This window comes from Vespa mandarinia, chromosome 15 (genome assembly GCF_050613455.1).
Source record: "Vespa mandarinia isolate Hongniang chromosome 15, ASM5061345v1, whole genome shotgun sequence".
Taxonomy (NCBI): Eukaryota; Metazoa; Arthropoda; class Insecta; order Hymenoptera; family Vespidae; genus Vespa; species Vespa mandarinia.
The window spans coordinates 134,391-150,000 of record NC_140824.1 but is presented as its reverse complement, the minus strand read 5'-3'; the positions used below and the strand labels follow the sequence as shown (position 1 = coordinate 150,000).

Below are 15,610 nucleotides of genomic sequence, written 5' to 3'. Positions count from 1 at the left end.
CTTTAAACTCGTGAAATCGAATACGAATCTCCGTAAGAAAATTATTGATATATGCAGACAAAATAAACAAATAAAAAAATGTAACGATTAACATTTTCTATTCTAGGTCTAAAGCAGAGAACTTTTCGAGATATGTAAAGTAAAGGAAATAATATATCATAGTGCAAGAGTTCTCTCTCTCTCTCTCTCTCTCTCTCCCTCTCTCTCTCTCTCTCTCTCTCTCTCTCTCTCTCTCGAGAGAGAGAGAGAGAGAGAGAATGGAACGTTTGTGACGATTCATCGTCAGCAGTACGTAGTTTTTAATAAATCTTCGTGGCTGACAGCGGCCAAAAAGTTCGCAGTAAATTCGAGAAGTTTGCCTTAGGATCTACGGTGAAGGGCCAAGGGGGAAAGAGGAGGAAAGTCTTAGCCGACGGGCGCGTATGCTCGTGACCTACTTACTTTCATATTTACTTGATCGATCACCCATGTTATATATATATATATATATATATATATATATATATATATCTACATATATATACATTATATGTACATATATATATATATATTTGAACTTTTTCGTTTTCCGATTGAAGATCAAACATTGAATAGATCGAACTTACGAAAATGTTTCAAGATCGCTAACTTACGATACGTACTTGACCCGATGATATGTCACGCTGGTTAAAAGCCTGAAAATAGGCTACCGTCATGCAATCTGTTAATTATCGCGTATCTCTACCTCCTGTGGTATATCTCAGGGATGTTCTACCCAGGATGCATCGAGGTAACCGATAGGTCGACATTCATGTGCTAGACTATCGTCAACTTACTATAGAGGGATTTATAGAGGTGGTTTTACCATTACAGCTTTTGAGGCTCGTGTAAATCCCGTCAACGATATTATATGTCTCGCATAGTGAAGCATATTATATGGAAAGAGAGAGGGAGAGATAGAATCCATTGGCGTTACTCCAATTTTAAATGTTTCTCCTTCTTGAAGATCATTTTTATTGAATCAATGCATATTTACAATAACGATGAAACAGGAGCCAGTTTGATCCCGAGAAAAAAAAAAAACAAAAAAGAAGAAAGAAAAGCAAGAGTAAGAGAATATGTTGTTGACTGAAAGTTATGCGTTGATAAAATTATGAAATGTTTTGTTAAGAGATTGGTTACATCGAAGCTAACTAGTTAAAGAATTGAAATACGAATAACTCGACGTTTCGAGAAATTTAAAGGAAAAAGAAAAAAATATCCCAAAGGTCATTCAGATATAAAACGATGTCAACCTAAATTTACGCACTACGTTCGACGATCATGCGATATAATACACATGTACGCTCGTTTGTGTTCCACTTTTCTTTTTATTTAACCACGAATCGTTATTTAACTCTGTTGCATAAACGTAGAAACGACGTTAATTGTGACGGTTACAAGGATAATTTTTCGAAATGAGAAAAATAATGTTAATGGAGTAACGTGATGTCCTCACATTGTCAGGCCAACGAATTAAATTTTCCCCGCGATCGGAGAACTTTACAAGGCATTGCTCTTCGGAGAATGAAGATATCGATCGACGTGAGAGTCGATGGGGAAACAATGTAACTCGTTCTCGAGTTACGAGTCAAGTTTTTCTTTAAACGTTTAAAGAATTCCTCCTAGCGATAATGCAAGACAATGAATGCTCAACACCTGCTGCTTGGTTATATTCAACGGTGAATACATATGTACATATATGTAGGTATATACCGATCAACGAAATTATCTATTAGAAATCTTGACAGCTTCAACGCGAGTCAGAGCGATCGTTTTGTTGGTAGGAAACGCGACCAACGCGCAACAAATACGCGTACAAACGATTCCAAGAGACGTAGATAGGTATATCTATATAAGGAATATAAGGAAACTGAACGAGAGCCTCGAACGTAAATTCAAATGATGAGAGAAAGAGTAGGGCGTAAATAATAGTGGTAGGGAGAGATTCGAGGAATCTCGTAGAGACCTCAATGGTTATGCACTCGTTAGTCGAGCGAGAACCGTTGCCGGAATGACCTCGCTTATCTAAACTCGCGCTCAAGCCTCACTTCTTCCATTCTTACCTCCTTGTCTTTTTTTTTTTTTTTCTACTTTTTATCTTTTCTTTTTCTTTTCTTCTTTTTCCCCCTCCAAGCTCCACTCAGAGATTCAACGTTCACGAGGACGTATTTGCTAGCCTCCTCGTAACGATCCGTGTGCGCGGTCCGTACGCGAAAATCTAATAATACGCGTGCGTGTCCCATATAGATTCCGTATTATTGACGTGTACGTATGTACATACGTGTCTGCCTGCATTTACAAGAGTCAACTGTGTGTACAAGAAAAAGGTACGGCATATTCTCTTTTCTTTCAAATGTATGAATGTACCCCCTATATGACATATATATTCTCTGCTACACACCTTTCTATTGCTATCAACCGTTAACTTTTTTTAAAGTTCGCTGTACTCTCCGATAGTTACAGCTTGTTACCGTGAGAGTGATGCGCTTTCAACCGTGTCAAATCATGGCGTAACGAAATTCTTTCAACGAAACACGAAAGGACAGAAGAATTAGCTTTTCCTTTCGTTTCATCGATTTATTTCCCTTAACGATACTATATAGGAAATAACTTATAATTCATATTTATTGAAAAGATTTGGACTTTTGTTTTTTTTTTTTTGTTTTTTTTTTTTCTATATGATTAAACAATTCGATAAACGAGAATATCTATATATATGTACGTGGGCACACGAAAGGTCCAAGAGTTCGTACGCCTTAGTTATCTATTGTCGCAAGTTTTAATCAAAAGTTGATAATAAAAGTAGGCGACATAGTAGTCGATACAAAGAAAAAATATACAAAAGGCATTTTTCCTACTCTGTGATATTGTGATATGTTTATTAATGATAATGCGAGAATACTAACTTGATACTTGAACATAGAGAAACTTGAGATAGAAAGGGAGACAGAGAGAGAGAGAGAGAGAGAGAGAGAGAGAGAGAGAGAGGGAGAGACAAACAGAAAATCTGGCATTAAACTTAATATCCATGGTACTGTGATAGTCGTTGATTGCTATCATAAAGTTAATCTCATTCGTTATAAACTGTGAGAGAATAATGACGCTAGGAGAAACAACAGAAACGTAAATGACCCTTTAGGATTTCACCATATTGAATCGTGGATTTACTTTCGAACGGCCTTGAATGCTGAATAGCTTCCATTCGTCTTATGATTTCATCATCTATTAGTATCTGATATGGTCGTCCAGTGTTCGTTACTTCGTTAAAAACATATATTGTCTGTGATAATGTGAAAAAATATGGAAATAGTAAGAGTAACGTAAGTAGGTGAAGAAAAGGAATATATACTTGGGTGTTCGTAAGAAAGTCGGCAAATTATCTATTCAGGAAAACTAGTGAAAACCAAGAGCCAACTATGTAATTTGTTGCAACTTATATTTTAGTCTAAAAATCGTTAGAAGAAACCCATTAAAGAAAGAAAAGAAATAATGCGTTGATCGTATAGATTAAAATGCACTCTTCCATTGTGATATGAATTTATCGATCTTACGATAATTCCCACTTTTCTTTTCTTTTATCGATAACGATCGAACATTCTTCGCATTCCTCTCGTAATTTATTTCTCCTACTCAAAATTATTTTGAAATCTCTATATTTTCCTAACGAGATGATAAAATTATTATACGTTTCAATTAAGAAATGAAAATCCTCCTTTGCAATAAACATATATACGTAAATGTTGAAGGAAAAAATGAAGATGAATAAAAATTAATTTGTTTATATTGAAGTTACGCGTATGGAGTTTCCGTAAATTTTGAAATATTCTCCAATTTAGGATTACATCTAATTATAGTTAATAATCGAATAATCTAATAGGCAAAAGTTCAATAAGATAATAAATAACGCAATGAAATATTACCACGATATTATATTTTTATTAAGCTTTTATTAAGCGCGAGGCACTTGAAACGTTTACCATTTGTTCCGTGCGTGTAGAAAAATTTATTAGTTATTGTAAACATGATAACGATAAGTGAAACATGTTAAAAAAAAAAAAAAAAAAAAAAAAAAAAAAAAAAAAAAAAAAAGAACGAACGATAATATCTATATTTGTCTTCTCGTTTCAGGTCAAATAATTCGTATGTCGAAACGAAGCCGAAATCGATCAAATTGAAGAGTGGGCTTTGGTAGAAAGCACTCGTTAAGTGCTTCAACGGTGACAAAAACGTCGTCCTCTTCTTCGTTAATTTCGCTTAACATCGAGCGCCGTGAAAAAGCATCCACACACCTCCTCGCGCATCTTACTTTCCTGTTACAATATCAAGGAAATAAAATACGCTCGTTTGTTCTTTTCGCGAGAACGGGAGTCGAAACGATAGGGACGAAAAGGAAAACGAAAAGTGAAATCGTGGCGTACGTCGCTCGGAGATATACATCGAAGAGAGAAACGTTGTTGGCGCCTCGTCTAATCGCCTGGCACGATGGCTTGCAAAGTTACTAAGGTGAGTCCATTATATTTTTACTCTGTAAAAAAGAAAAAAGATATATATACATATACATGTGTGTGTGTGTGTGTGTGTGTGTGTGTGTGTGTAATTAGATTTATTTACTGATAAGTCATAATACCCGATGAAGAACTGTATTATAGGCGACAATCTCGTATTTGCATTATTCGCGTTATTATTGAACGGTCATTCAATAAGAAAAATTACGATAATTACATCGCAGTGTACATTTTCAGTGGCGGGGGAAGTGCAATCTCGTTGATGGAATAGTAAATTATTACGCGATACAATATCTTGATAATGATTTCGTAATTGCCCTCTTCATATCTGATTATTCTTCTTTTTTTCTATTTTTCTTTTTTCTTTGTTTTTTTTCTTTTCACAAATCGTCAAGTGGTCTTGACGTTTCATTCTTTATGAAAAAACATGGACCAATATTAACTATTTTGAGGAATCTTGCGTCATTTTCATTTCTATTCGATTAAAAAGGAATTCAAGAGATATAGTGACTATTACTAGATAAAAGAAAAATCGGAATAGGTGATAACGAATATATAAGTTAGAGATAAAAAAATGTTATTAAGAAAGGTAAACATATTATGCAGATTAATCTCGTCAATATTTTAATAACGTATTGAAATGAATCATCATTGATTCGATCAATCGTATCAGTTTAAATCATCTTCGATCCTTATCTGCAATGAGTTACATAAAAAATAATACCGCAGAAATTACTAATAATGCGTATCGAGAAACGATAGTTATGCCTAAGAACACAGGTAACTATTTATTTACACGATCTATTACGTCGATCCTTCCTTCAGTTTATTCTTTTAATTCTTACTTGAATTTTAATTAAATCATTATACATCGTACTGATCGTATATAATATTTTTTTAATTCAAAACAATAACAACAATTTTCCTATTCTTTTGTATTAAAAGCAAATCTCCTGCAACGTTATAGATTACTAACGTGGCACTCTATCGCCAATCGTGCGTGTAAAGTCTTTATATATTTAATTACTGCAGTATGATCTTGCAGTAACTTAGTTAGCCCTTTCCAATTTCACGCATCGCACTAATAAACGATCGCATTGATACTAATACGAATACATGATATCTGCTGTCTTCTATTTTTGAGCATACCCTTTGTTGCTCGTCTAAGAGTTCAACTTCTGACTCGTAGTATTCAAAACTATCAGACACGCTATTAACAGAGAGAGCGTTGCACGCAAGACATGCCTACTGGCAGACTACGGGATTTTATGAAATCCCGTCGCTAGTTTGCGTGAATATTCTTCTCCTTTTCCCTTCTTTACTTGCTTCTTTTCTTCCTTCTTTCCTGTCTGTCTACTACAATAACAAGTATTTTAATGAATTATCACACAAACGTCGTTGACTGATCTAAGAAAAAAATATTCTTAAGGTAAGATGCTTCTCGATGGTTTCACGATTCGATAGTAAATTTAACATTAGCAATGCACAAGTTGCATAAGATGCGTGATAAGAGAGTTCCTTGAATCGTGCAACAGAGATATGATTAGCCGCTCGATAAAACCGCGATGGTCCTTAAAAGTTCCATTGTGGAAAAAAAAGTTGGAAATTTTCTTAATATATAAGTAATATATGTACGTTCGACAGCACATAAATTATTAAAGATAAAGTCTGTCAATTAATTGATATTTACATTGAATCGTTCGAATCCATTAAAACTAATCAAAGAGACTAGCGATGGTCCTTAAAAAGCACCATCGCGGAATAAGAGGAAAATATTGCAAAGATCATCTCGTAAAGTTCTCTCAGAAGATCTATGTGTGTGTGTCTCTCTCTCTCTCTCTCTCTCTCTCTCTCTCTCTCTCTCTCTCTGTCTGCCCCCTGAAGCAGCCCGAACGATGGCCGATCCACGCGGCTTCAAACCAATAAATCAGTTGTGGCAGAGCGTGGCAGTATCAACGGATCCAGATTCGGAATACTTATACGAAGAGATCTCGGGCCTTTCGGGGTCCCAGGATACCGAAGTAAGGCCGGCGGGGGCCGCCGTCGTTGGGGAGGAGGAAGAGGAAGAGGAGGAAGAAGAAGAGGGAGGAGAGGGAGCAGAAGAGGAGGAGGAGGAGGAGGAGGAGGAGGAGGAGGAGGAGGAGGAAGAGGAAGAAGAGGAGGAGGAGGAGGACGAGGAGGAGGAAGAGAGAGGACTCGAACGACAAAAAGAAATTTGTAGCAGCAGAAGTAACAGAGGTTGGTGGAGATATCACGATACTGAGAGTATCGGCACCACCACCATCGCGACTAGCAAGAAAACAGGCGACTCGAGGTCGCGAAGCAGATCGGCCGACAGGCCATCATCGAGTGAGAGGAAAAATATCGGTAGCAGGGTGGAGGAGGAGCAGTATGCCGCGCGTAGGAGTTACGTGGAGTCCGGTACAGGAGCCGTACTGCCACCTCCTGCGACCGCTCTCAAGCTGACCAGGGAGCGAACAAGTAGCAGCACCGTTGCTCGGTACCTGCACTCGGCCAGTACCAATACCGGCCAACATTATCACCATCATCATCACGGCTTACACAGCAAACATCCGCCCGGAGGTGCGACTAGGCCGAGCGTCAGGCATCATCATCAGCATCGCTCAAGCCGCGGATTTTTCAGTAATGAGACGCAGGAAGAGATACAGGAGGACGATGAAGCTACTCTACGGGAGTTGCTTGTAAGGTACGTTCTCGACGTACGCCACTTTTTTCCTTCTATCTATATATCTATATCTTTATCTATCTATCTAACTATCTATCTATCTATCTATCTATCTATCTATCTGTCTATCTATCTATAACTATTTACCTTTTTCCCGCCCAATCCCCTTTTGTTTCTTCTTCTCCCATCTCTTCTACAGTGGACCACATCCGACACTATGACTCCGTGATACGTAGTATATCAGAGTGCTATTTTATTCTAACTGGTTCGATTGATTTCTTACGACGAACGTGTTGGTCCAAGACGTTCCGAAAAGAAAGGCAATATGTTTTATCTTTAGGACTATGCTTCGAAGAGTACATCTAATCAAAAAGGTTACTTGGCGTCGCCACCAATGTTCTTGAGAATTATCTGGATTCTTCCTTTGGAGATATGTCTCGTAAGAGACACGTCAAAGAAGAAGAATTTCTTTGGAGACCTTTTTTACTTAAAGTGAAAAAAAATCAAACAATAGGATTTTGTTTGAAAATTGAACTTTGAAACACGTTGGAATTCCTTCTCTTTCCTCATTCATTTTTCATTACTCATATATCTAACGCGTTGATTTACTTGTTAAGAATGACACGGTTGATCGACTCGACATTGAATGGTTTTGGATCGTTACAAGATGGAAAAACACCTGAAAAAACAAATGACGATGACTTTATTTTATTTTGAATCTATTATAATATCGCGTAGTCTTTTACAACGATCGCTTTCTTACGCCGCAAAATATGTACGAATAATATAGACGCAATTCGTTAAAAATTTATAAATTTCTACCGACGATGATTTCAGCTAATCCAGTTTTATAGTTCTGAACATATTTACTACATAGTACATACTGCGCTTTTGCTTTTCAAGAAATTATACAGAACAGTAGTTACATTCTATTAGGCTCCAACGTAGATCAACAGACAAAATAAAATTATATATTTTCTTTTTTTTTTCTCTCTCTCTGAATGAACGAAGCGTAGAAAACATCTTAGTCCGTCTGAAAATGTACCAAGTATACTTTCGAGTAGATATATTTTAATATTTACAAGCATCCTTGAACCTTGAAAAGTAATTTAGTTTAGCACCGCGATAGCTCGTCGGTAGAGCTCTTGAAGCTTGCATATCAATTAAGAGGATACTTTGCGCTCTCTCTCTCTCTCTCTCTCTCTCTCTCTCTCTCTCTCTCTCTCTCTCTCTCTCTCTCTTTCTCTATCTATCTATCTATCTATCTATCTATCTATCTCTTTCTTTCTCTTTTGACCATTCTAAAGTGCTCGAAAGTGCTCGAATCGATAGTTTTTACTGATCGCAAACTTCATCATAGATAAGAATGTTTCGAACTTCTTATTACTTCGTAGATAAGTGTTTCTCTTCTTTTTTCAAGTAACTATTTCCAACGGTATTTAAAAATGCATCCAGGTAATTCTGGCTTAAGTGGCGGTGCCCTCGATTGTTTCATCTACAACGAAAAAAAAAAATAAAAAAATAAAAAAAAGGCAATAAAAGGAAACAAAAAGGAAAAAAAGAAACATATAAACGATATCTCTTCCTACTTATCATTTTATCCATAAGATTCTTTTATGTACTTTCCGAGAATGTGAGGCTTTTTGCCATGCCATTTCATCATTTATACATGATTCACATTCGCTCTAGATCCATCCTTGTACATATTTACACGCCCTTAGTTCATAAAACATGATAATATTTCGAACACTGGCAATACGTTGTGTTATGGTTACTTGAATTCTTTGGCTGCGGCGCTCGCAGGCTTACCACTGATTGCTCCATTCCATTCGATCATGTACTCCAAGTCAAGTAGACGAACAAGTACGATATATGAATGATCTATCGGTCCGAGCGTAGGGTAATCAATAATAATAATAATAATAATAAAAATAATAATAATAATAATAATAATAATGAGACACAAAATTTAACACTTGTTCGAGTACTCGACTCTAATGTCTCTCTTTCTCTCTCTCTCTCTCTCTTTCTTTCTCTTTTTCTTTCTCTCTCGTCGCTCATCGACATCATGCTGACTTTTTGTGAATTATTTTGCCAACTGTTCGTTCCGCATAAAAGTGATGGTCCATTCAAATTGCAAGCTCGCTTGTGGACGCGGGCGGCAGGGGTGAGTAAGCTGGCGGTGCGTCGCATGGCGATGACAAATCTAAATAATAACACAATAATATATTAATATTAATGATAATAATATTATATTATTATATACTATATGACGGCCTTCATTTTTCTCGCACGTTAAACGGAGGCCGTCAACCACTATCTCTCTATCTCTCTCTCTCTCTCTCTCTCTCTCTCTCTCTCTCTCTCTCTCTCTCTCTCTCTCTCTCTCTCTCTTTCTCTCTCTCTCTCTCTTTCTCTCTCTCTCTCTTTCTCTTTCTCTCTCTCTCTCTATCCTATATTTACTTAGAAGAATTGAACGTCACGTTACTAAATGCGAGCGAATATATCATTATTGACATAATTATTGACTGAACCACGACTGTGTTTCCAAACTAGGTAAAGATTTACAGAGTGAGTGATAAGAGAAGGCAGGGGCGGGCGTCGTCGGCCTTTTATACCCCCCGCCACACGTTACCCCTCCACTTTGGTTGTGGACCCACTTGACAACAAGCAGTGCAATCGTTCAGAGTCAATTCATTGGATTTGGTGGATAATCCAACGTACGTACATATGTCGTGTGAACAAAGCAAAGAACAAATAATCTGAGAATAAGACGAAATACTGAATCAAGAGGAGTGAGTGGGGAGGCATAGAGGCTACTGTAGTTTCGGAACACAGCCATGGTCTCCCTACCTCCCAGGTACATGGCAACATCATCGCTGCTCTATCTATCTACTCTCTCTCTCTTTCTCTCTCTCTCTCTCTCTCTCTCTCTCTCATCTTACACTCTTCACTCTTTCTCTCTTTCTTTCTTCTTATTCCTCTCATATTTCTATCGTTACATCCATCGTCTTTTTTCTTTATTCTTATACTTTTTCTTTCGATATCACGATGCATCTCGCTCCTGCTACATTTCTCATCGTTTCTCTCTTTACGTAACTTTGAATCATATGTTATTCGTTTTTGCTATTCACCTCTTTCATACTCGACGACACACGCCTTGCAGCAACTTCCTTTTTCTCTCCTTTTCTTTGTTTCTCTTGCTCTCTCTCTCTCTCTCTCTCTCTCTTTCTTTTTTTCTTTCTCTTCCATCTTTAATTGCTATCACCCTTTCTGCTTTGCTGTGCACATCGATTGATAAATTTACTAAATATCATCGTCGATCGACAATATCATTCGCGAATTTATTATATATATATATATATATATATATATATATATATATATATAATATACACAGCGTGTATATACGTGTGAACGTATAAACAAATATTTATCGAAAGCATTGAACTTAAATTAGAATTTTCATATCGCCATGTGACCCATTCTTTTTTTGCACTCTTCCCGCATCGTGTTTAGTTGATCATGCGTATTGCCACTTATATAACATTACATATATAATATTACAACGAAATGTTGTTAATTAAAATGATAAACAGAAAACACAAGAAACGGTTCAAACCCTCTTCTGCATAGAACGCACCAACGTTACACTTTTCTCTTTCTTTCTCTCTCCTCTTTATCTTTTTTTCTCTGAGATCTCTATTAACCTTTGTTTTTGCAGAAAGAGGGTAATAAATTTTGATAAACGAAGAGAACGACTGTTAGATGATATACACGTAATAAATAAATAAACGACGAAATTCTATAGATTTATTCTGTGTCTCTCTCTCTCTCTCTCTCTCTCTCTCTCTCTCTCTCTCTCTCTCTCTCTCTTTCTCTCTCTCTCTCTCTCTCTCTCTCTCTCTCTCTCTTTCTCTGTCTTTCTCTCTGTCTTTCTCTCTGTCTTTCTCTCTGTCTTTCTCTTTCACCTTAAAAATTACCGTCTAATGTGCACAGCTGCGAAAAGTATTATTACTGATGTAGCATCTCTTACCCTCTTACACACCTAAAATACCTATACACATATAGACATGCTTTTAGTGGCGTTTGTACTTTTGTCTCTGTCCATGTCTCTTTCGCAAGCCGTTATATATTTTATATATTTATATAACGATTCACGTAAGAGAGACAATACCTTTCAATGTACACATTTCATATACATGCGCATATATTACACAATTTGCGGTATGTGAGTGTATGCGCATAATAGCGCATATGTATATGTATATGTTTATATATACTTATATATACACATACATACGTATATATATAGCGTAAATCGGTACCGTTATTCATAATAAAGAAAAAAAAAAACATTTTAATTAAATAAAATATATAATCGATATTTTATTGACTGCCGAGCAGAACATGCAGGACTCGGTGAACGTTTTAAAGTTTCTGAAAAACAGGTGTACCTATTGATATACATATATATACATATATATATATATATATATATATATATATACATTTACATATATGTATATTTGCAAAATATATATTTTTCTTCCCCTTCTTCACGTCATAAAGCTTTAATATACTCGTGTTAGATTATAAAGAGAAAGAGAAAGCTCTCTTTGCACGCAATAACTCATAGGAAAGAAAAGGCTCGGCAGTTTTCGCGGCCGCGAAGGTAGTTGAATTAACCTTGAAGACTACTAGCTGGCCTTGGTCTATAGTGTCAATGTGCTCGACAATGTCGATCTCTTTTCCCGGCCGAGCCAGGAAGATTTACGTGTGGCTATGTGTGTGTGGGCAGTCTGCAGAAACAGGTCAGCGTTATGAGTATGAACTTGAGTGCCAAGTTGGACGAGCTGCAGCGGGGTGACCGCCAGCTGGAGACTACTGTCGCCCTGTGTGAGATACGCACGCAGCTACAGGAGCTCACCAAAAGTGTTGAGTCTTGCCAGAGCGAAGTCAGCGAGGTGAAAAGGGATATGGTTGCGATTAAGGTACTTGTCCCATCGCCTATCATCGCTTACATCAATTATTACATCTTCGTATTCGAAACTTAGAGGATTATTTAATTAGACGAAAAATAAAAACGTTATGATCACAGCTGGAATCAATTTCGTTTTATACATCTAATTTATGACTAGGTGTAATCAAATAATCTGATGAGAGAAAATATTGTTGACAAAAAAGAATTCATTCCAGTTCGCCTAGGAGAAATAATATACATATATATAATATACATAGATCAAATTTTACGATAACATCTCTTTTATGTACAATATAGACCTTATATATTTCATTTAACATAGCACGAGCTAGACACCGTGCAGCAAGTAAAGGAGGAGATAGAGGAGTTACGAGAATATGTAGATCGTCTGGAAGAGCATTCACACCGGCGAAAACTCAGACTGTTGGAACAGGTGACACTCATAACGACAAAACATTAACTTTTTCTTTTAATTTTATTTTCTACCCATGATTTTATGTATAATGCCTTAGTTTTTAATTAACGCAATCTTTTATCCTAATGTACGACATGCCGCAATCTATTTTACGTTTATTTTGTAGATAATTTTGTATATTATGTTGTAACTATCTCACAATTATTCAATGTCAAACAACAATGGGAAAGTGAATAAAATTATTTTTTGCATTATTTTATTTTGTCCTTATTATTACTTTAAGGTATTTAATATATCTTTGGAAATAACCTTTTAAAGTATCTTTTATAAAAAATGGTGCATAAAGAATGTCTCAATTTTTATCGTTCCAATTTTTTTTTCCTTTTTTTTATATACTTTCGTTTGCAAATTGTTTTGTTTCCCATTCGCTTGTCTCCATTATTTAGCCATATTAATACTTGCAGGGCTTAACATTTTTCTTATCGTATGCGATATTGGCGGCTGTTTTGGGCATGTTGCAATTTGGATATAACACAGGAGTCATTAACGCACCCGAAGTGGTATGTTCTCATAAGCAATGATAAATGTTATATCTAAGAACCTAGTTATTAACCTACTTCACAAGACCCTTATCTTCTTGCAGAATATAGAGAATTTTATGAAAGATGTGTATAAAAATAGATACGGAGAGGATATTACTGATGATTCTGTTAAAAAACTATATTCTATAGCGGTGAGCATATTTGCAATTGGTGGTATGCTAGGTGGTTTTAGCGGAGGAATAATTGCCAACAGATTTGGCAGGTTAGTATAATACTGAGAGAGAGAGAGAGAGAGAGAGAGAGAGAGAGAGAGAGAGATCGATAATCTTACTAAATCTGACAAATCATTAACTTTAATATGAAAAATATTTTTTTTTTGTTCCCGACCTTTTCTTTGTCTTCTTCTTCTTCTTCTTCTTCTTCTTCTTCTTCTTCTTATATCCCACGACCACAGAAAGGGGGGCTTACTGCTAAACAACGTGCTGGGCATCGTGGGGGCATGCCTGATGGGTTGTACAAAGATTGCTCACTCTTACGAAATGTTGTTCTTTGGACGGTTCATCATCGGTGTCAATTGTGGCTTAAATACCTCATTGGTTCCCATGTACATATCGGAGATAGCACCACTGAACCTAAGAGGTGGCCTAGGCACGGTGAACCAGCTCGCTGTTACGGTGGGCCTCCTGGTCTCCCAGGTGCTGGGCATCGAGCAAATCCTTGGGACAAACGAGGGTTGGCCTGTTCTCTTAGGATTAGCTATCTGTCCTGCCATTCTACAACTATTATTGCTTCCAATATGTCCCGAATCTCCGAGGTATGATACTTTGTAACAAATATTAAAAGTTATATTAGATATCCTTATCGCGTACATTTTCAAAACGATCGATTTTTAGATACTTGCTTATTACTAAACAATGGGAGGAAGAAGCACGAAAAGCTTTAAGAAGATTAAGAGCTAGCAATCAGGTAGAGGAAGATATCGAAGAGATGAGAGCAGAGGAAAGAGCTCAACAAGCTGAATCCACGATCTCTATGACAGAGCTTATATGTAGTCCAACGTTAAGAGCACCTCTTGTAATTGGTGTGGTCATGCAACTCTCGCAACAGCTATCTGGTATTAATGCCGTGAGTAGATGTCAACCTATAAACGTAATGCAATTTTAATAATTGTATATCAATAATAAAAGGTACAATCGAATGATTTTTCAGGTATTTTACTATTCTACGAGTTTGTTCACCAGTTCAGGTTTAACAGAGGAAAGTGCTAAATTTGCAACCATAGGCATAGGTGCCATTATGGTTGGTATGACGCTAGTTTCGATCCCACTTATGGATAGGACAGGAAGGCGTACCTTACATTTGTATGGTCTTGGTGGCATGTTTATCTTTTCAATATTCATCACAATTTCGTTTCTAATAAAGGTGAGCAATAACTTTTATTTCGTCTTTCGGTCCAAATTAAAAAGTATATAGTTTATGTTAAAAAAACTCGAGGAAATGATTTGGAGATTTCTTGGGGTACATGTTTATAAGGTAGACATAGGTTCCCATTATTTATGGGTATAAAGTAAACAATTAATTTCTCTTTGCGATAATGAAATGAAATTCTCTTAAAATCATTTTTAATAGTCATACGTCATGAAGTACTATGAGATAAACCAATATCACGAACAAATGTGAATTGTACATAGCTATCTTTTTGTGCTTTTTCACTTCTGTATACCTTTGAAAAGGGTGTACTTAACACTTTGTTCACAGCTGGAGTGCAGCACTGCACCAACAGTGAGAACTATCGCTATTATACTTATATAAATCTGCATCACTTAAAGGATTCATTTTAATTTCCTCCCAACCATTCATATAACTTATAAGTATCCACATTCCTGCATGTTATTCTTTATTTGCGCTTTAAAAATATTTATTTCGTTTAACGACACTGCTCCTTTTTCATACAATAATACTTTGATCATAAATGTGAATAATGATACATTTCCTATCAATAAAATTTGCGAATTAATGAAATATTATTTCATCTTATCCAAAGATATATCCGAATATAGTTATATCAAAAACAACATACACACACATACACACACACAAAAGGAAATGTGTGAAAAAGTTTGTCAAGTATTTAGTATAGCACTCATTATTTCATTTTATTTGATTTTATTTCCTTTAATATTAGTAATGCTTTTTATAATCCAAAACCCTCCCTTTCATCCACTAATGACCTCTTTCGTGACAGTCTGGAGGAGATATTCACTTTCTATTACCAACCTACGTTGTTTTTTGCTCAACCCTGTTGTTCGTGTTTTTATATTATATTTATCTTGAGAATATGTATGCATAAATCGCAACTTTTCTATTCGATCATTCATTAACGCTACAGAAATGACCAGGATTTTGACTCTATATTAAGCACATTAAAAATACAGGCACCAACATTTCTCATGTCCT

At 36.1% G+C, this 15,610-nt stretch overlaps 1 protein-coding gene and 1 long non-coding RNA gene across 15 annotated transcripts in view; one reads left to right on the top strand and one right to left on the bottom strand.

Moving 5' to 3' along the window:
* Positions 1-15,610, top strand: part of Glut1 (Glucose transporter 1) — a 26,524-nt gene that overhangs the window by 1,874 nt on the left and 9,040 nt on the right. For 8 of the 14 annotated variants that reach the window (XM_085661554.1, XM_085661556.1, XM_085661555.1 and 5 more), the window contains exons 1-10: positions 2,005-2,348; positions 4,150-4,524; positions 6,414-7,233; positions 12,014-12,206; positions 12,519-12,629; positions 13,076-13,171; positions 13,255-13,415; positions 13,608-13,967; positions 14,047-14,278; positions 14,363-14,575. In XM_085661554.1, the coding sequence (XP_085517680.1) occupies positions 6,422-7,233; positions 12,014-12,206; positions 12,519-12,629; positions 13,076-13,171; positions 13,255-13,415; positions 13,608-13,967; positions 14,047-14,278; positions 14,363-14,575 (2,178 nt within the window). In that variant the 5' untranslated portion in view covers positions 2,005-2,348; positions 4,150-4,524; positions 6,414-6,421. Of the gene's footprint in view, positions 1-2,003; positions 2,349-3,189; positions 3,342-3,419; positions 3,440-4,149; positions 4,525-6,410; positions 7,234-12,013; positions 12,207-12,518; positions 12,630-13,075; positions 13,172-13,254; positions 13,416-13,607; positions 13,968-14,046; positions 14,279-14,362; positions 14,576-15,610 lie in introns of those variants that run through there. The other 6 variants (XM_035885054.2, XM_085661549.1, XM_085661550.1 and 3 more) reach the window with 5 other exon arrangements.
* The window catches only part of LOC118449934 (uncharacterized), an 8,195-nt gene continuing 535 nt past the window's right edge, over positions 7,951-15,610 (bottom strand). The window contains exons 2-3 of the long non-coding RNA XR_004840528.2: positions 13,541-14,294; positions 7,951-9,418 (exon numbers count right to left, since the gene is read on the bottom strand). This is a non-coding gene — a long non-coding RNA (uncharacterized LOC118449934). The remainder of the gene's footprint in view (positions 9,419-13,540; positions 14,295-15,610) is intronic.